The sequence below is a fragment of the Sciurus carolinensis genome, chromosome 17 (assembly GCF_902686445.1).
Source record: "Sciurus carolinensis chromosome 17, mSciCar1.2, whole genome shotgun sequence".
Lineage (NCBI taxonomy): Eukaryota > Metazoa > Chordata > Mammalia > Rodentia > Sciuridae > Sciurus > Sciurus carolinensis.
In genome coordinates, this window is record NC_062229.1 from 2,109,504 (window position 1) to 2,130,390 (window position 20,887).

The 20,887-nt window shown below is 58.8% G+C and overlaps 2 protein-coding genes and 1 long non-coding RNA gene across 3 annotated transcripts in view; 1 reads left to right on the plus strand and 2 right to left on the minus strand.

Moving 5' to 3' along the window:
- The window catches only part of Zfr2 (zinc finger RNA binding protein 2), a 36,843-nt gene extending 36,628 nt beyond the window's left edge, over positions 1 to 215 (minus strand). Inside the window, 1 exon segment of the mRNA XM_047531763.1 lies at positions 102 to 215. Coding sequence (XP_047387719.1) covers positions 102 to 154 — 53 coding nt within the window. The 5' untranslated portion in view covers positions 155 to 215.
- Positions 216 to 4,939: 4,724 nt separating this feature from the next.
- The window catches only part of Atcay (ATCAY kinesin light chain interacting caytaxin), a 33,139-nt gene continuing 17,191 nt past the window's right edge, over positions 4,940 to 20,887 (plus strand). The window contains exons 1-4 of the mRNA XM_047530950.1: positions 4,940 to 5,509; positions 7,551 to 7,679; positions 16,064 to 16,122; positions 19,160 to 19,381. Of these exons, the coding sequence (XP_047386906.1) occupies positions 7,603 to 7,679; positions 16,064 to 16,122; positions 19,160 to 19,381 (358 nt within the window). The 5' untranslated portion in view covers positions 4,940 to 5,509; positions 7,551 to 7,602. The remainder of the gene's footprint in view (positions 5,510 to 7,550; positions 7,680 to 16,063; positions 16,123 to 19,159; positions 19,382 to 20,887) is intronic.
- On the minus strand, positions 14,619 to 19,984 carry LOC124968473 (uncharacterized). The gene is made up of 3 exons (XR_007105734.1): positions 19,195 to 19,984; positions 15,978 to 16,138; positions 14,619 to 15,318 (listed from the first exon to the last, which is right to left on the minus strand). It is a non-coding gene; the product is annotated as an uncharacterized LOC124968473 (long non-coding RNA).

Consider the following 20,887-nt stretch of genomic DNA (forward strand, 5'->3'; position numbering starts at 1 on the left):
AGCTCGCCGGTTCCCACCACGCCGCCGCCGCCGCCTCCTCACCGCGCGGTTCTCCTGGGGCAGGGCCGGTGCGCGCGGCGGGAGGACTGCGGGCCGTTTACCTGGACTGCGGGCCGGCGCCCTGCGCGAAGCCGGAAGAGCTGTTCGCCGCCATCTTGGCGTCTTCCCTGGGCCGGCGGCCCGTGACGTCACCGGCCCGCCCCTTCCTCGGGCCCGCCTTCCTCCTCACCACTCAAGCGCGAGGGTATCTGCTCAAGCCCCGCCCCACATCAAGCCCCGCCCCTACCTCTAGTCCCACCCCTTATTCGGAGCCTGCCTTCCCTTCAACCACTCAGACAAGCAGATCTCTGCTCAAGCCCCGCCCCATACTAAGCCCCGCCCCTTACGTGGAGTTTCCCATTCCCTTTAGCCACTCAGATGTGAGGGTATCTGCCTAAGCCCCGCCCCATCACAAGCCCCGCCCCCTTACTTGGATGCCCGTATTCCCTTATAACCACTCAGGTGTGGGGGACTCTGCTCAAGCCCCCTCCCTTACTATGAGCACCACTCAAATCATCTGGCTTTTTTTATTTTTGCGTGCTGGGGATTGAACCCAGGGCCTTATGCTTGCGAGGCAAGCACTCTACCAACTGAGCCATCTCCCCAACCCTCATCTGGCTTTTTGACTATGCGATATTATTGGGGCTTGGAGTAAAAACTACTTTTGCCAAGGATAGCAAGGTGTGTTCTTTTGCCCCCTGAATTAAGCAGACACAAGGCTAGTTAATTCTTGGACAAGCACCATGGAAGCTCCCAGTGCCAAGGAAGCCCCATTGGTGAATTAAATGAATGGCATTCTTCCGTGTCATCATGACCATGTGTGGCCACTAGCAGTGGTCTGGCAGGTCTGGCAGGTGTAACTCTCTCACCATGCCCTGGCCAAAGCCCAGTGAGGTAATTACACATGGCCCCCCTCCAAGGCCCTGCAGTTCTAATTAGATAATGAAGGCTGCATCCGCTTTAGAAAGGCAATGTTTTCTCTAGATTGCATAATACTTTTTCTCCTATTATGATTTCAAGAATTGTGCTAAATGGTTTCTATGCCCAATTCTGGTCAGTCCTCACAACAACCCTCAGAAGTGGGTACAGTTGATTCTCGTCCCTTTTCTTGTATAAAGTTGCCATGAACCTTGAAGGAGTGAATACTGACCTTTGCTCTCAAGGGAAACCCAGTCATGTTCCTGGTGGTGTCTGTTCACAACATTTGTGTTGACTGATCAGTACATGACCTTGTGTATTTCGCTTGAAGACCCCTTATTTGGCATGCATTTTTATTCATTATCTTTGAACTCACACCAGTGTAACTCACGCCTGAATAAAACAAAAACTTCTCTGGTCACATACTTTCCATGGAAGGCACATCACAGGTTTCTTGGGCTTAGAGACAGCACTTCAAAACTGGCTGGGCACTGACTGGGGCCAGCACAAAGGACAGGAAATGGGGAGTCCCGCGAGGCTCAGTGGCGATAGCTTCAGCACCATGGACAGCTCCAGGGCACTGTAATGAAAGGAGTTGCGTTCATAGATGGTGGACCATCCAGGCAGGCCGCTCTGCCCCAGATGACTCTCTCTGTCCTCTGTCCATTAAACTCCTACTCACTCCTCAGAGCCCAGCTCACATTGCTCCACCCTGTCCCACCCCAGGATATCCTCCCAAGGATCCTGTCCCTAAATCAATGCAGACTCCTGCAGCCACCTTCTTCACTTTCCTGCCGGAAGTTCTGTGAGAACAAAACTGTGTTTTATGTCCAGTGTTGAGAGCAGTGAGGGAGGATGGGAGAGCAGTTACTGAGATCAGGGGCTCTGATGCCCTCATGACTGTGGCTTACCCAGTTCCTGGGAATGTTTTTCTGTGCAAGGGCACAGGATGCTCAGCTGTTGTGGCAATGCCCTACATGAGGAGGCTCTGTGCAAGTGTCCTATCAGCTCTGACCTTGATCTCAGGCACATAGCTCCAGGGAAGGAAGGAAATTTTTATGCTAGACAACCACAATGTTTCACCAGCTGCACTTCTCCAGTTCCAACCTCCTTACAGTAACTTTAAACAATGAACTTTCTTGAGAGCCACACAGAGTGCCTAACATTGCACTTTGCAACTGTACATTGCAACTGTGGAAAAGCTACACAGATGTCCTAGTTTCTATAACTTCCATGAATACAAAGAACAATGGTTGCATAGTGTTTAACCTGATAATGAGATGTATATAAATAAAGATTGCTGGCGTGTAACTCTTTAGACCTGCATCTCCATCAGAGGGCAGGCTCCACCTGATCCCAGCTTAATCTTCAAGATCTGTGTCTGTGAATCTTTCTTTTCCAATCCACCTTTGCCCCTCACCGGACCCAAGAGATTGGTTGCACTGGTTGCGACAGTCCAGCGCTCAGCTCCAGGGCTGGCCTGGGTCTCCCTGGCCATCAACACAGTGTGCCTTCTGAAAGCTGCACTTCCTCCACCCAGGACCTGGGAAGTCCAAGCCTTGTGCTGAAGGCTCTGGGCTCTTTTCTTGCCCACCCAGCCTTTCTGCCCCTGTCGGGGGCAAGGTGCCTTATTGCCTTGGTTTGGAAGGCTGCAGCCTGATGCAGAGAGGGAGGCAGCCTGAGTAGTGTCGCCTGATGCCCATGCTCAGGCTTTCTGCCTGCGTGCTGGGGTTGAAACATGGCTTGTGTTCCCCTGAGGTTCCATGGTGGATGGAAGACTGGATCCCAAGGGTGCTATTGGGAGGTGTGGGGAACTTTGGGAGGTGGAGCCTGGTGGGAGGTCCTAAGGTCATTGGGGACGTGTCCTGGGAGGTAGTTCTCTCCAGAGGGCTTCTAGAAGAGCTTGGGCTTGGCTCCACCCAGTTCTCTCTGGCTTCCTGTCTAAGGTGAGATTGCTGACTTTGCTCCCACACACCATCCCACCATTGACACTCACTGAGGACCAGAAATGAGCTGATGCAGGCTCCACACCCTGGGAGCTCCAAAACTGTGAACTAAACACCCACCGTGTATGTGTGTGTGTGTGTGTGTGTGTGTGTGTGCGTGTGTGCGCGTGTGCGCTGGGGATGGAACCCAGGGCCTCATGCATGCTCAGTGCTCTACCACTGAGCTACACCCCAACCCTCAAACCTTTTCTCTATAAGTTAGCTGCTTCAGGCATTTTGTTGTAGAACACAAAGCTGACTAATACACGGTGACTGTTGAACAACTTCTTAGTGTCAGGTGCTGCCACCCTGGGTGGACAATGTATCAGTGGATGAGTCCAAGAGTCTTTGTTCCCTGGAGATTCATATTCTAGTAAAAGAAACAAAGAAATAACGTCTGAGTAGCAACTATTGTGAAAAAAGTCAAATTCTTCAGTAAGTGAAATATAGAATCACAGTATGGCCCTCCTCCGACACTCAGGAGGGAACTGAAAACAGGCACCTGAGCAAGAACTTGTTCACAGCAGCCCGAAGGTGGAACCTATCCCAAGTGTCAGTCGACAGATGAACAGATACATAAAATGAGGTCCACCCACACCCAGTAGTCCCTCAGCCACCAGCGGGAGTGAGGTGACACAGCTGCAGCGTGGATGGACCTGAGAACCTTGTGCTCAGTGAGAACCTGACACACAAGGCCACAGTGTGTGACCCAGTGACAGGAAACATGCAGGACAGGATTGTTCAGAGACAGCACCTGGACCCTCGGGTGCTGAGCAGGGGAGGGACGGGCTTCCAGTGCGGGTGATGAAACAGTCCTGGGATGAGCTAGTAGAGGTGGCTGAGTGGCAGCATCAGTGTCCCAGTGCCTCCCAATTGCACCTCCCAAGTGGTTACGGTGGTCGACTTTAAGTGCATTTCTCCCCCATTTAAGGAAAAGTGCATTGTACTAAAAAAACAAATCGGGCAGTGGGGTAGGGTGGTGAGTGGGAGGCAGCCTCTCTGAGGAGACACTTCTGAACTGACACATGGATAGCATGAGCACGTGTGAGGGGGGAAGAGCATGTGCAAAGGCCCTGTGGTAGGAAGGAACCCAATGTGTTCCTGGGACACAGAAGACTGCTACCGTGACCAGGAGGGGCAGGAGAGAACACAGAACTCAGTTCTACTTGAGGTCACGTGCCTTGTTTCCTGACAAAGTGCCATAGATGGGGGTACTTAAAATGACAGACATATATTCTGTCCTAGTTTGGGGGATCAGAAGTCTGAAATTTGGGTATGTGCAGGGTGTCTCCTCTTGGAGTCTCTGGAGGGAATCTGTTACCTGCCTCTCTCCTCCTTCTGGTGACTCCCAGCAATCCTGGGTTCCTTGGCTTGTCAATGCCTCGCCCTGGTCTCTGCCTCCATCCTTCACACGGCCTCACCCCCTGTAATGCGATTCCTTTCCCTTCTCCTCTAAAGATGCCTGTCATTGGATGTAGGGCCCCCTAATCCAGGATGATCTCCACTCAGCATCCTTAACCTAATTCCATCTGCAAACACCCTTTTTCCAAATAAGGTCGCATGCACAAGTTTCCAGGACTGGGATGTGGCTGTGTGCCCCGGGGGCCACCATTCAGTCCATTACAGGGCAATCCAAAAAAAAAAAAAAAAGTCCCAGCAATTGGCAGAAACCTTGATAGAGGCTTTGTCTGCTCAGTCTGTCTACACGTCCCCTCATGAGATTCTAACAGGCCAGAACTGTAATGTCTCCATTTCACAGATGGAGGAACTGAGGCCTGGCAGGCGAGACCGGTCACCCCAGGGCCCCAGGATGTGGCTGGGTGGGTCTGGAACAGAAGCTCAGCTCAACCCCACAGTCCAGTCCCCCAGGCTGGAGCTACCCTGGCTCACAACTGCAGGGGGCGCTGTCCCCAGGCGGCCCACAGCACGAGCGTCTGGGAGGCTGCTGCTTCCCCAGCACCCAGTCCGCAGTGAGGACGCCTCTGCTCCCGTCAGAGGGCTGTGTCCTGGCTGTTGAAGGGCTCCCCACCCGGCTCTTTGAAAGGAGAAGCGCGGAGAAGACTCTTCCCCCGCCCGCCGACTGGCCCTGAGGAACGGGCGCTTACTTATGCCTCTGTTCCTTGTTTTGCTTTTACATCTGTGATGCGCCACCAGAAAGCCATTTCTGCACCTGCCCCCGGCGCGGCTGCCGGAGATGCTTCCCTTCAGCCAATGGAGAGGAGCGGATGCGGCAGGGGCTGAGCTTCCTGGGCAGGCCTGCCCCCGCCACTCCCCACCCCTGCACACAAAAGCAGCATCCTTCGCTCTCTGAGAGGCCAGCCCTCGGAGGCAGGCCACGCAGCGATGACAGCCGGGCCAGCGGGGGCCGGCCGCTGACACAGACCCACTGCCCGCCCGCCGGGAGCGAAGAGCCGTGGGCCGGCCACGTCGCCCTGGGTGACCTTCCCGGGACGCGGACTCCCCGCCAGCGTCTTCCCGCGATGCTCTGAAGGCCTGGGAGCCCAGGAGTGTGCGGCACAGGCAGGGCACGCCTTTGTTTGCCAGTGACAGAAGCAGCGGCCACCCAGGTGAGCGAGCCCTCCTCCTGGCTCAGCCCAGGGGTCATCCGGAGGCATTTGCTGCCGCCCACCCCCAGGCGGGCAGACGGGAAGGGAGGGTGCGGTCTCTGCGATCCTGTCCCAGCAAACGCTCCCCGAGCCCAGGCCTGGTCACTGCTGCCCGGCACCCGCACCGCGCAGGCTTGCAGGCGGGGCTGAGGCGGGGAGAAGGCTGCCCCTCTCCGGAGCTCCCGGGGCACTGACCAGACCTCCCGCCTCTGCTCATTTCCTATTTATAATCCCCAGGGTCTCTGCCAGCTGCGGACTTGGAAAAAAAAAGGGTTTTATAAGTGTGTCGCCAAGGGCAGGCTGAGGGGGTGGGAGCCGGCTAGAGACTCCTCCTCTCCTTCCCAACTTGTCTGTGACGGGTTAATAATCGGGCACCGAGGATCAGACGCACCCTCCCAGCTGCCCCTCGCTGCCCCAAACGGGAAGCCAGCATCTGAAGCAGGTGACCACTGGGACCCACCACACCCCATATTGGGTGGATGCGGCTCTCTCAGTTGTGGGGCCCCCAGGGAGCTGAGGTCATTGGCAGCTGAGGGACAGGGATGGAGCTCCTAGGACCCCTCCAGGTAGGAAATGAAGCTCCAGGCAGGACTCACCGCAGGGGGTCGCGTGGCCAGCAGCATCCGGAAGGGGTATTCCTCCAGCACTGCGTCTTACTGTCCCTCCTCCATGAATGAATGACGACATTCAGGACAGAATGGAGATGCTCTCTGGAAACTAGGGAGGGTCTAGTTCCAGGTGCTCCCTCTGCCCGTCAGGGACCACCAGGCTCAGTCTCCCTCTGAGGCCCCCCTCACCCAGCCACAGGCAGACTGGCCAGCCGCACACCCACCGGGCTTTAAGGAACACACCCAAACCATCAGGTGCCGCCAGCTCTGCAGAGGGACAGCCGGTGCAGGGCTGGGGGCCGGGGTCCTTCCAAGCTGGAGTGTGGGTGACAGCAGCTGATCAGAGGTGAGAGGTCACAGGGCCGCCCAGTAGCCGTGCTCCGTGGTGACCACTGACCTCGGGCCTGGGAACCTTCCACAAATATAGAAAGAATATGGCCATTTCCTTTAAAACAGGGCTTCCCGGCCCTGTGGACCTTTGGGCCTAAGGTCATCCTTGGCCCCAGGGGACCAGCCTGGGCGTTGTGCGGTGTCAAGCAGGATCCCTGGCCTCCACCTGGGAGCACGTCCCCCTCCCAGTGGCGACAACCCAAAATGCCTGCAGAAATTGCTAGGTGCCCCTGATGCGGATGGGGGTGGCCCGGTTGGAAACCACTGATCTAAAAGCCCAAAACGAGCAGTGTTGGCGAGTCAGGAGACCCCGGAAGGCAGCGCTCAAGGGTCCGGTAGCACTCACTCTGATCCAGTCCTTTCGTTTGCAGTCAGGAAGCTGAGGACCCCATCTCAGCCTCCCTCCGTAACCCTCATCCTGCCCCAAACGCCCGACCCTGAGCCAGTCCAGAGCCTGGCCCCAGAACAACAAGAACAAAACTCGCATTCTGTGGTCGAGGATGATTTTTATCTGCGTTCTGGCCCCAGATATCTCCACACTGCTTTCCCAGTCCTGGGGTCAGCAGGCTGTCAGGACTTGCTTCTTTGTGGGAGGACAGAGGGGCAAGGCAGGTAGACTGCAGCAGATAGAGGGGGTCAGTGTGGGCTTGGTTCTCTTTGAAAGTGAGGAAAATTAAACACATCAGTCATTCACACTTTAGTCTGAATGATCTTTTAAGGAGTTCATTGCTTCCCAGTTGAGATCCAAGGTGATGGAGGGAGGATTAGACTTTCTGGGTCATGGCTTGCCCTAAGGAGGGTGGACGCCCCACCCCGCACCTGGTTCAAACTCCATACCCCGTGTGTCCTTAGCTCTCTCTGCCTCTGTGAAATGGGGAAGCCTCCGAGGCTTCTTCAATAGAAGAACAGGCAGAGAGCTCTTTGCAGACCCAGCTCTAAGAGCTGCAGCCAGGGAGGGGCTGTTACTGTGATCATTGTCCAGTGAACCGGCTCCTCCCCCTCAGCTCTCCTCTAGGGCTGCTCCCTGCTTCCCGCCAGCCCCTCCTCCTGGCTCCCATGGGGACCACAGAAGCCACCCTGCGGATGGAGAGCGTGGATGTGAAGGAGGAATGGCAGGACGAGGATCTCCCCAGGTAGGCTTCCGGGCCCTTGCGCCGCCCGAGGTCCTGGAGACGCTCCTGGGTGCAGGTGGCAGGTGCGGCCAGCGGGCACCTGAAGCCTCCTGGACCTGCCCTGTCGGGCGGCTCTCAGTGGGAACTCTGGGGCACCTCGGCTCCTACACGCTCCGCTCTGCGGGCCGAGACCTGCGTCCCCTCTGACCTCACAGCAGGCGCGCAGCGAGTAATTGCTAAGTTATCTAAGATGGATGTCCTCCCCAGTGCTCCCGAGCAGCCCCGCCCGCGCCACCTTAAGGATCTGAGCTGGGTGCCGTGGCACAGGCCTGAAGCCACAACTCCATAGGCTGAGGGAGACCCCAAGTTCAAACCACCTGGGCAGTGTAGTGAGACCATGTCCAAGATACAGTAGAAAGCTGGGGCACAGCTTAGTGCTGGGGTGCCCTAGTCCGGTCACCAGGGCTGCACGCACAGATGTCCAGAGCCATCTCCTGCACATGACAGCAGTCTCTCCCCGGATGCTGAGTGATGGCAAGCCACGGCACATATTTAACCTGTAGCTGCCAGAGGCACCATGACCCAGCCCTGCTCAACCCACCTGGGCAGATGCCCATCCCTCTGGAAATCGGGGTCCCCCTTGAAACTCTTCACACCCTCGGCCGCAGCCGCTTCCGCCTCCTCCCGCTCCGTGGCCAGCTTACTCTTACCTTCAGACTTTGCACCTGCTCTTCCTCAGTGGGAATGCTGTTCCGAGAGGCGCCTCCTCGCCTCCTCGGCGTTGACCTCCCTGGCTCGTCCTTACCCCTCTCCTGTTCCCCGAATGGCTTCTTTCCTGCATGACTGCTGGAAAAAGCCCAAGGGACATCCGTGTCCTCATCTTTGGGACCCGAGAGTGTTTCTTCCAGGGCCGTGTTGTGGTGTGCTTCAGTGAAGGACCAGGGGATGGGCCTGTGGTCGCGGGCTACCCAGCTGAGCCCTGAAGACCACCCGAGTCCCTCGAACAGGGAGGTAGAGGGAGATTTCACCATAGGAGCAGGAGACATTAGCATGGAAGGGGCAGACTGGAGGGTTGAGTGGAAGGGGCAGTGCACCAAGGGTTGTGGGGCTTTAGGAACTGGAGGAGGCAGGACACGGGCTCTCCCTGGAGCCTCAGGAGAGGCCAGCCCTGCTGCAACTGGGTTTTGCCCAGTGAAAATGATCTTGGACTTGCTGCCGTCCTCTAGAATGGTAAGGGGATAGCCTAATGTGTTAAGACACCAAGTTCAGGGTGCTGCTTCACAGCTGCCAGATATTCAAAGCCTCCCATATGTTGTCTTAGTCCATTCTGTGTTGCTACAACAAAATACCTGAAGCTGAGTACTTTAGAGAGAAAAGAGGTTGATTTAGCTCATAGTTTTAGAGGCCTGATGTCCGAACAGTATGGTGCAGGCTCTTGCCAGAGCCCTCCTTGGCTGCATCACCTCATGGCGGATGGCAATGGAGGGAGAGTCTGTGAGAGGCAGAGGTTACTTCATCTCAAAGCAGCCAGGGTGCTGGGTGGGCTGGGCTCATCAACAGGTCTTATAAACAACCGTCTTCTGAGGACTTACGGGTCCAAGGAGGGACGTTAATCCCTTCCAAGAGCAGCTCCCTGACCCGAGGATCTGCCCCAGGTCCCACCCCTTGCGACTGCCACACTGGGACCAAGTTCCCAACACATGAACCCTTGGGGTGCACTCAGACCACTGTGTATGCCGAACACCACGTGGTCTACACCCTGTCTCCCACCCAAAGGAACCCCACGAAAGCAGGAATCTTTGTTTTGGTCACTGCTGTACCCGAGTCCAAGGTTAGTGCCTAGCATACAGGTGGTGCTCAATAGACGTTGGGTGAAAGGGTGATGCTCACAGATAGGAATAAAAAATCACGTCAGAGGAAACTGCAGGTTCTGTGATGCCCAAGAGCTTGTCTGTGAACTATGGTGGGAGGAACCATCCGGAGGACCAGATGTGGACCAGCCGACAGCCTGCAAGGGGGTTTGAAAAGCATCTCCAGCTCCAGAAAAATTTCAGTCTGCCAGGGTCCCCGAGGCAGGTGGGGTGGAGTGAAGGAGCCTGGAGGAGAACCGGCTGAGTGTCAGGTAGAGGAGACTTTAGAACCACCTCCTGCACCGGCCAGAGGCAGACCTGGAGCTGTCTGTCCATCAAGTCCAAACAGAAGCCAGGCCTGTGGAGGAGGGACCCACGTCTGAGGACATCGCGCTGAGTCTGCTCTCGTCGAGACCCCAAGTTACATGCACCTACGTGGGGCAGCAAGGGGCGCCCGGACTCAGAGCCGCAGAGACGCTCCTGTCTGCGGGGTCCCATCCACGGGAGCTTGGGTGGTCCTGTCTGCAGGGCCTGGTCAGCCTGATCCGCAGCACCCGTCCCGTGTGGGGTCGGCTGGGACCCCTGCGGTAGGCTGGTCGCTGTCACGTCATCCTCAAGTGCTCTGAGCTGAGTCAGCACACTTAAGTTTTGAAACTTTCTGGGGAAAAGATTTCAAGGTATTACATAAAAGCATCAAAGTCGCGCACATTCCTGGGACACCTGGTGGTGTCTCAATATACGTCCACAGTGCGCAGTGTTCAAATCAGGACAGACGTCTTCCTTGCCAAACGTTCTTGTTTCTTTGGGGTAAAACATTCAAGCCTCCGGCCAGGGGTGCAGCTCAGTGGGCAGCACTTGCCCGGCGTGCACGAGGCCCTGGCTCCAGGGCAGCACTGCACGCCCGCGAGCCCGCGCTCGGAACCCCTTCCTCTAGCTTCTGGCTTTACCAAGTGCACAGGACATTGTCACTGTTCACAGTGGCAGGCACCCCGGCTGCTCTGGCCTCTCGCTCCCAGCCAGCTGTAGCTTGGGGCCCACAGCCCCGTCTCCCCCGTGGGCAGGGGGATCATCCTTACTGTTTCCGGGGGTGGCAGGAGGGTCAGGCAGAGGGTTGGCGGTGTGTGCCACCTGCCAGCCTCGGGGTGCAGCCGTGGTGCTGGGGCTGCCTCCCCACCTGCTCCCGCCCTCACTGGCCGCGCGGCCCCACGGCGCGCACAGCGTCCAGGCCTGGCACCCAGGCAGGGGCTTCATGGCCCAAACTCAGCAGTCGGGGCAGATGAAGCATCACGTTTTAGCGGCACGTCAAGGTGCCGTAAGGAATATTCTGGAATGGGCAAGAAGTGATTGTCAGAGCCCAGTTTGCTCTGGGAGCACCAGGGGCTCAGGACCTCTAACCAGGCCTCAGCCTCACGTCCCCTCCGGCCCCCATGGACTCTGGTCTCTGCCCAAACCAAAGCATCATCTCCTCATCCTGAGCCGGGATTTTAACGACCTCCTTCCACCGGGTCTCCTGGCAGCAAACCCCAAACCATCCCAAACCTGAGTAATCCTCCTAGTGCTCACGAGGCTGCACCACTCACTGCAGCCTGGGTACCCGGGGATCCGCCCCAGGACCGGCAGACACCCACACCCACAGGCGCTCAGCCCCAATTACGCTGGTGCCACGCTGGCCCAGAACCAGGACTTCAGACATGACCGGGTGACTGGTGACACCCAGGAGGGAAGGCTGTGGACACGGCCGCCTGGCCATGTGGCTTAACGACACACTCCTCGGGTGGACCTGCTTTCCAGAGCCAGTTTCCATTGCAGCCTGGATGAGTCCGCAGATGCGGAACCGCAGGTCCTGCTGGCGATTCAGCAGCCAGGGTACCGAGAGGGCACGAGCCCTGGACTGCGACGCTGTGGCCGGCTCCCAGCCTTCAGCAGGCCTGCCGTCCGTGCGTGTCTGTGTCTCCCTTTTCCTATCTCTTCCCTGTGGGAAGCGACTCCCCTCTAACCCCCCTGGAAACATAGGCGGGACGCAGCTGCAAACAGAACAGGGCCAGTTCTGAAAGGCTGGCCAACCGGACAGGAGGCGTGTGTCTTGCCAAAGAATTCTCCAGCTGCAGGGGCTCCTCTGGGGGTCAGCAGCCCAGCGTTTGCAGGACAGTGACCTTGCTGTGTGCCCAGCCCCGGAGGCCAAGGTTGCCTTGCCAACTCAGCAGCCCACCCACAGGCTGTCTTGAATAGGGTCCAGCCGCAGCCCACAAAGCTGCCTGTGTGCACCCCGCGCCCCGGCACTCACCATACCGCTCCTCCCAGCCCGGCCAGCCCTCCCCGGGGAACGCCCCAGCCTGTGTCCACTGCTCTTCCTGAATCTGTCCACCCACCCCCTCTGCAAGCCCCTGTGCAGACAGCGCCGGGGGCATCGTGGAACTCTCCAGCTCACTGCACAATTTCCCTCTTGGAAAGATACAAGTCTTGGATCAGGGCTTACTGTAACCTGGCACGACCTCCTCTGAACTCCATCGCGTCAGTGGAGACCCTGTACAAGTTCCCTTACCTTTGGGGAATGTGTTCCAAGACCCTCCATGGATGCCTAAAAGTGTGGGCTACCCAGTTCCATGTACGCAGGAGTGCATTCTCCCTGTGCCTGCATACCCGTGGTAAACCCACCCTCTCACTTAAAGAAAGCACCTCTCTACTGCTTCTCTTTGACATATCTGAATGGCTAAATAATGACACTTTGGGGCCACAATGAAATAAAATAAGGGTTCCTTGCACATGAACCCCATGAGACCACAACTGTTAATCTGATAATGGAGACTATTACTACGTGACTAACAGGAGGGTAGCATATACAGTGTGGATACACTGGACTAAAGGATGATTCACGTGCTGGAGACGCACAGTGCAAGATTTCATCATTCTTCTCAGAAAAAAAGTGCAACTTAAAACTTAAAAATCTTTTCTGTTTGTTATTATGTTTGTTTCTGGAATTTTCCATTTAGTACTTTCAGACCACAGTGGATTGCAAGTAACTGAAAATGCAGAAAGCAAAACCACAGATAAGGAAGGGTGACTGTGTTCCAAATAAGGTCACACCCCAGGTCCCAGGTATTAGGGCTTGAACATACATTCCAGGGACCGACTCCACCCAGTACAGAAGGCCGAAGCCATGCTGCACAGTTTGCGTATAGAGGGGACTCCTTTTTTTTTAATTACTGGGATGGAACCCAGGACCTCACACATGCCCTGCAAGCACTGGCTCATGTCACTAAGCTAAATCCCCAGTGCTTTTTATTTTATCTTGAGACAGGGTCTTCCTAAGTTGCTGAGACTGGCCTCAAACTTGGAATCTTCCTGCCTCAGCCTCCTGAGTAGCTGAGATGACAGGTGTCTGTCTCTGTGCCTGGCAGACTCCCACTCTCAACCTCGGCTCCCCATCGTGGACTCAAAGCAGATGCGACAGAGGGCGTCTGAATGTCCCTGGGGCTGTGGGCAGAGCTTGAGGCTCTCCTAGGGCTTGGGGAGTAAGGTGTCACTGGCCTTGGAAACCCCAGCTCTGCGGGCAGGCGGGACGGGCATCTGCTCCACCTGGGCTTCCTTCCTGGGGCCTGGGGCCCCTGTCCAGTTCAGTATGATCTCTCCCCTTATGGAATGTCCTCTGCATGGCTGGTTTTCTTTGAGGCAAGGGTCGCCTCTGCCTTATTCCTGCACTTGCTTCCTGGGGGCAGACTTCCTTACCTACAGGACCTCGACCACCCACCGAAGCACGGCTCCCATGTGGCGGGAGCAGCTGGCATGTGGCTGCTGACACCGGTTGAGAGCCAGATCGCTTCTTCCAGAAAGCCCCACCTTCACCCTGAGGTCTCCTGTTGGAGGGGCCCGTAGGCTTGGGGCCCGCAGTGTCCACTTAACCCAACGGACTGTGGATGCTCCCGCACTGAGCAGCAGCACCATCCAGCCTGAGCCAAGTGCCAGGATCATATGCAGCCGGGCTGACCACACACCACGCCCTCCAAATGGAACCGCCTGGCAGCTACCCGCGTCCGCACTAGTCGGCTCCACATCCAGACCCCCACACGCGTCTGCTGGATAAGCAAAAGGCAGGGTCCCACACCCCTTACCACAGGGGACAGCTGCGGGGCGGGGGACCCCGAGCTCCCGGCCTGGAGGGCGCTCGAGCAGGCTGCTCCCGCCTGGTTTCCCATCTGTGCCCTGCAGCCGCACAGCCTCTGGTCAGCGTAGGCCCCCTGTGGACCGTCCAGGGCTGGGAACCACGTCCTGATGAGAATCCCAGACAACACTGGCCTCCTCCTTCAGCGGGCGAGTCGGTGGCTGGACAGAGATCTGGAGGCCCCGCTGGGCAGGCCAGGGCACTCAGGCCTGCAGCCCCTCAACCCACCTCAGTCTCCACTTCTGTGAAGTGGGTTCTACTGCCTCAAGGGGTCACTGTGAGGAACGGACGGGGTCCTGCTGCCAACAGCCCGGTGTGGTGCCCAGCAGGCAGTGGACACCATGCCTGTGGCTAAAGTGTGATTCTAGATCATTCTAGAACAAAAGCAAATGTGGGCTCGGCCCAGGCTGGTGCCCAACAGGCAGCACCATGTGGAAGGAGCCAGAGTGTGACTGATACTGGTGGACACCAGTTCCTCCTGGTGGCCCCTGCCACTTGGAAGGAAGGTTCTCCTGACTCAGGACGAGAGGGACACCCAGACTTCTGGAGCCACATCTCTGACCTGCAGTGAAGCAGAACTGTTTTCAAACCCACAGACAGGACAAGACTGGGCTCCTCTGTCGCTGCCGTCCATGCGTCCTGGGCCTCCGAGCCACCCTGCGTCCCTGTGCTCGGGCCCTGGGCTGACCTTTCAGTCTCCATCGGCCTCTCTAAAACCTCCCAACGTCACTCAAAACTGGCTCTTGTTAAAAGGAAAATGGAGGTGAGATTCACGTAAGGTCAATTGACCATTTTAAAGTGCACAGTTCAGTGGCAGCGGCACCTGCCCAGCGTCACACGCCAGCTCCGTCTGGGTCCGGAACATTCTGTCTCCCTGAAGGAAGCCCAGGAGCAGCCCCCGTCCCTGCCCAGCCCTGCACTCCTGATCCACGCCCTGTCTCTGGACTCTTCTGTTCTGAACCCTCCTGTCGCTGGTCACACGCTGTGGCCTGCACAGCAGGCTCTCACCGAGCATGCGGTCCTCAGGTCTGTCCATGCTGCAGCTGTGTCGCCTTGCTCCCGCTCTGGCCGAGGGACACTCCGGGTGGGTGGATGGCACTGAATTCATCCACTCGTGCCCGAGCGCACACCTGGATGGCACCGTCCCGGCTCTGCGGAGGTGGGCAGCTGTGGACCCTGGGCGTGGTCCTGTGGACAGTTTCCTTCTTTTCTTTCCCTCCGGGCATCCACCCTGCTTTGAGCCAGCACGAGGCCAGGCTGGCCTTGGGTTCTTCCTGGCCTCCAGGCCAGGGACAAGCCTGGGACAGAGCAGTCACTCACAGAGCACCAGGGATGGGGCAGGGCGGGCCAGGGAGACGCAGAGACCTGCTCCATCCTGCAAGGCAGCTCTGCCCTCTGAACAGTCCCACTGCAGGCCTGAGGCTCCGACTGCCCTGCCGCTCACCGGCCAGCGCGGCCTGCAGGGAGGGAAGGAGCCAGGGCCTGGGCAGCTCCCAGGAGGGCAGGCGGGGGTGCCTGAGAACCAGGACCCGCCTGCAGACCTGAGCTCAGCTCCAGGGTCGTGGCCGGGAGCCCAGGGCCGCCTCAGGGAGACACATGTGCCTGGCCGCGTTTCCTAAAATCATCCGCATAACTGAGAATGGCCTTGGATCTAAAAAACAGTTGCAAAGACGGTACAGGGAGTTCCCGACGCCCAAGTGCCCGGCTCCCCCGTGGTCAGCGTCCTGCAGCAGCCTTATCAGCTCTCAAGCCCACCCTCCATTCAGATTTTGTTGGCTTTGTCCCTAACGTCCCTGTCCTGCGGGGACCCCATTCCCGAGCTCCGGGGCAGCAGGGGTCAGGTCACCCCATCTCAGCCACGCCCTGGGGTTCCACAGAGCCGTCTCCCAGGATCACAGGTTCAGGGGAGGAGGAGCGAGGGACTGGCGGGGGCTCGGCCACCCGGCAGAGGCGTCTGGCGGGGCCCCTCGCCCTCCGCTTGACGCTGCTCCTGGAGGCCATGTCTGCAGCCACAGCCCGCAGTTCCCCTGCCCGGGTCCCACCCCTGCTCGGGACCCACCCCTGCTCGCAGTCCGCGGGGGCCAGGGCGGCAGCAAGTCCCTCATCCTCCACTTGGAAGCAGAACGCAGTCACGTCCTGTTCCTGAGGAGGCTGCCAGCCTCCAGAGCTGGCGTGGGACTTCTCCAAGTGGACGCCGTGTCCCACGCCCTCCGAGCACCTGGTGCCGCCTCTGACAGAGGCAGGGCTGCCGGGAGCTTCTGCTCCTTCCCCCGACAGAGGCCCAGCGAGCCGCGGTGCCCCGGCACTCACTGTGTCTGTCCGTCTTGTCTTGTCTGCACACGCCTGGCTGGCCGCCGCTGGTGGATGTTCGTGGCCATTCCTGCCTGGGTCCTCAGGCCGCTCCCAGAAGAGACGGGCATGGAGTTGCTCGGCAGCCCCGTGGAAGACACATCTTGTAAGTCTGCCCGGGCCTGGAAGTGGGAACGGGAGTCTGGGTCGGCTCTGCCCTGGGCTGTCACTCTAAGACCATCTGAGGCCACACGCTCTGAGGGGCAATCAGGGAGGGGCGGCCATGCTGGCGAGAGCTCTGTCACAGCCAGCACCCAGCCTGCTGTGTGTCCTGGAACTGCTTACTAGTCCTCTCTGTGCCTTCCATTCCCCCTCTACTGCACACAGGTAGTGGGCTTCCTGCAGAAGGAGCATGTAGGGGTGAAATGAGGTGACACACGCTAAGTAACCAGGGGATGCCAGGAGTTGAGGGCAGTCCAGAAGGTTCTGCGGTCCAGACTGCTTGGAGGGCTCATGGGTTCTGAGGGTCCAAAGCCCCAGACACTGGGGACAGCAGGTCCTGGGAGGCCGGAGTAGCTGCCCCAAGTCCTGAGTTCTCCTCCTCTATGCTGAGTTCTGCTGGGACCCTGGTTCTGCCTGTGTCTCGCCCACGTATTCATCATGGTGCCCACCCTACAAGGAGAGGTCAATCAGAGAGGGACGTGCATGCCCCTGAGGTCGCACAGCAGTGAGAGCCCATCTGCCCAATCCTCTGCCTCCCCTGCACCATGCTGCAGCCGAGAGCCAGGAAGGGGACCCGTTAGCTTCAGTTCTCCCGGAAGGTTCAGGGAGGCTGGTCACTTGGGAACCAGGCCAAGCCAGCGGGGGCCTTGGCACCAGGCTGGAAATGGTGTCGTCCGCAGCACTGGCTCTGGGGAGATGCTGAGCAACACACCCCGCACCGCACACCCAGACCCCAACCCCAGAACCTGTCTAGGTGCCTCCCAGAGGATTCCCTGAGGGCTTAAAACGCGGTATTCCTGGTGCTGGGGATGGAACCCACGGCCTGTGCGTACTCAGCAAGTGCTCTGCCACTGAGCCGCACCCAGCTGCGTGAGCAGACCTTGGGGAGAGACGGGATGGCTGATTTCACGTGTCCTCAGGGCGAGGCCAAGGTACCTGCATATTTAGTCAAGCATTATTCTAGATGTTCCTATGAAGGCTTTTTTTAGATGAGTATAATTAAGATCAGTGGACTTTGAGTAAGCAGATGGCCCTTCTTAGTGCAGGTGGGCCTTGTGTAACCAGTTGAGGGCTTTTAGAGAAAACGACTAAAATTACCAGAAAGAGGGAACTTGCCAGCATACAGCCCTGGATGAACTGCAACATCAAGTCTTCCCTGGGTCTTCCTTCTGCCCGTCCACCTCGGCCTCCGCGGCCACAGGGATCATACCTCGAAATATTCTCTCTGTCTCCCTCTCTTACACTTACACACACACACACACACGCACACACCCTCCTGATCCTGTTTCTCTGAAGAACTCTGATGTAATCCATGAGATTATCCTGGATCTGGATCACATCTTCCATCCGATGACTCGGGAAGCTGAGGCAGGAGGATTTTGAGTTCAGCCTGAGCAACTTAGTGAGGCCCCGTCTCAAATTAAACCAAAAGGGCTGGCGTAGCTCAGTGGCAGAGCACTTGTCCAGCGTGTCTGAGGTCCTGGGCTGGGGAGACGGCTCAGTCGGCAGAGTGCTTGCCTTGCAAGCACAGGGCCCTGGGTTCGATCCCCAGCACTCCCCCCCCCAAAAAAAAAAAGGAAAGAAAAAAGAAAGAGAAAAATAAAGAAAGAGAAAAAGAAGGTGAGGGGGAGGGGGAGAGAGGGGGGGGAGGGGGGGAGAGGGGGAGGGGGAGAGGGGGGAGGGAGGGGCCGACCAGACCTGCGGGCAGCGGGCATCCTGGCTGCCTGGAGCAGTGGTCCATGGGCAGGAGGAGAGCATCAAGTCCCCAGGGCATGTCTGGCCTAGGCCAGGAGCCAGTGGCCAGCCTCCTGCCACCAAAGTCTGTGGCTTTCCTGGGGTTGCTGAGAAGTCCCACAGACCAGGCGGCTGAAGCAACGGACTTATTCGCTCTCAGTTCTGGAGGCTGTGAGCGTGAGGCCGAGGAGTGAGGGTCCGCCAGCCTCGTGCCTGAGGCGAGCGCCCCCACCAGCCGCCCACCGTTTTCAGCCACATCTCCTCTAAACCCCGGAGTCGCGGGCGCCAGCCCCTGGGGCAGGCGTCTCAGCTGCGAGCCTACCACACCAGAGGACCAGCAGCCTCCGCACGGAGGCTGAGCAGGGCACAGAGCAGGCAGGAGGGGAAGCGCCCAGGGCCCCAAGCTGGCCTGAGGCCTGAGGCCTGGCCGGGCAGGTGCCATTCGAATTTCTCCCCGCTTAGGGCAAATTCCCAAATTCCATTTTTTAGAGAAAATTCCCCTTGATTTTAAAGCTTGAAAATAATCCTCTTTGGCTCAAACCTCTGCCCACGTGGCGTGCTCCTGCCTCCCTGCCGGTGACAAGCGCCTCCTCACCCCAGCCTTGCTGTCACCACGACCAGACCCTCGGCGTCACCCGATCAGCCAGGGAAAGCAGTCTTCACCAAAATCCCCCAACCCGAGCCCAGGCCGCTTCCGGGAGGAAGGCGGGCGTGCCCCTCGCTGCCCCCGCGGCAGGTGGCCCTGGGCTGGACCTGGTGGGCACCCCTCTCTGGGATGTGGGCAGTGGGCATGGGGAAGACGGGCTCCATCCTCCTGCCGAAGCAGCGAGCTCCGTCCAGGGACCAGGAGCCCAAGGCAGCAAGAAGGCAGCTCTGCTCAGCCCCCCAGCTGGCTTCGGCCCCTGGGGGGCAGCTGGGGTCCAGCCGAGGTGCTCAGGAGAAGGCCACTCCACTCACTGAGCAGAGGTCAGAGTGGCAAGAGCAGCGGGGCCGGGGGGCTGCCGGGGGTGGGGGCCCACACGGTCCACGGACCCTGGTGGACGCGCCTCCTGCCAGGCCCGTTTTGCGGGTAGCCATTAGCTCACGGGACCTGGGGACAGAGCAAAGCCAGGCCCTGAGCCGCAGGCCGCTGAGCACCGCCCTTTACCTGGTGGGGTGGAGCTGGCCCTGTTGGGAGGGGCCGGAGCCTCCGTGTCAGGAGGCAGCAGAGAAGGAAAGGGCGGCCACAGGGCCCTGTCTGCCCGCAGCCCCTCCCAACACCCTGAATTTCGGCGGTGCTCACCGCACGAGGAAGACGCTGGTGGCCCCGGACATCAACATTTCCCTGGATCAGAGCGAGGGCTCCCTGCTGTCCGACGACTTCCTGGACACCCCTGATGACCTGGACATCAACGTGGACGACATGGAGACCCCCGACGAGACGGACTCGCTGGAGTTCCTGGGCAACGGCAACGAACTTGAGTGGGAAGGTGAGCACGAGGGTCTCTGGGGGGACAGCCTCGCGCCCAGGTCCCCACCCTGTCCCCGGATCAGGCCGCCAGCCTGCTGGTGGCTCTGCACCCGTCGGCTCAGAGAGGCCGGCTGCACGGGCGCTGACCCGGGCGGAAGCCTGGGGAGGTCCGCCCGCCCCTGTGGCCGGGGCAGAGCTGTTGCAGGCTCAGATTTTCTGGGGAACGTGACTTTCAGCGGGTGCCCAAGGGCGAAGCCCCCCAGGCCTGCCCGCCCCTGAGGGGACTCTGAGCATCTGCCCGGGCGGGTCCTGACGGGGTGCTGAGGATCCAGAGGAGGGCGACAGAAAGGCAGGAAGCGGGTGCTGAGCACTGAGCAAGGAGATAAACGTGCCGCAGGCACTGGCAGGTGCTCAGTGGAACGGGAAGCGAAGCTGTGTGGCCGGGCCCCTCACCCAGGGGCACGTCCACCCTGCCATGGGACACTTGGCCTCATCTGGGGACACTTATGGCTGTCACCGCTGGAGGAGGGGGAGCTCCTGGCCCCAGGAGCCACCCAGAGACCGTTGACCCGCCTGGGCCCCGGTACCCCTGCGGTGACTCAGGCTAGGACAACAGGCTGGGGTCCCTTTCACAGGGACCAGCACAGGCCTGGCTGGCTGGACGTTTGAGAGGAGACCCCCGCCAGGAGCAAGGGCTGGCGGGCCACCGTGGTGACTGGCGCGGGGAGGGGCTGAGCGAGGCTGAGCGGGGGTGGGCAGCGCGGCCATGGCGGCGGCGCGACTTCAGGTGGCTTTGGCAAGGAGTTTGGCTTTGAGCCCCCATGGGGTCAAAACCTGCCAGGGTCCAGGGCCAGCTGCTGACATGTGTTTGGAAAAGCTTCCTGGCGCAGCCGGGGAGCGGCAGTGGGGACAGAGAGAAGGGTGGATGCTGTCCAGGGTGTGGTGCTGACCCTGCTGGTGCAGAGGAGCGGGCCGACTCAGGTCCCCCGCTGGAAGTGGAGCCCACAGTGCCTGCTGGTGCATGTGGGGTGTAAAGGAGAAAAGGGGTCAAGGTGACGGCCAGGAGTGCGGCCTGAGCGTTGGGCACAGGGTCACACTGTGTCACAGAGGGGGCTGTTTTAAGAGCGGTTTGGAAGCCCAGAGAGGGAAGTCGTGTGTGCAGGGTCACACAGCAAGGCCTTCCTAGCACCAGGCTGCCTCCAGTTCCCCTGACATCCACTGAGCACCTGCTACGCTCCGAGGCGTAAAAGCAACTAGTGTCAATTCGTATTCGGACCTGACGTTTCCATTCCCAATTCCTGCATTTCTCTCCCAAATCCCAACCTAACAAGGTCAGTCAGCAAAACGTAGCACATTTGATTTTTCCTGAGTGAGCGAGATGCCCAGAGGACAGCTGGACACTGACACCAGAGGACACAGGGCTGCCCACGTGTGTCCTTTGGTTTCCAGTTGCTACAATTGTCAAGGAAATATGTGTACAAAGCGTCTGTTAAGAGCAAATGGTGGGGCAGGGCTGGCAGGGCGC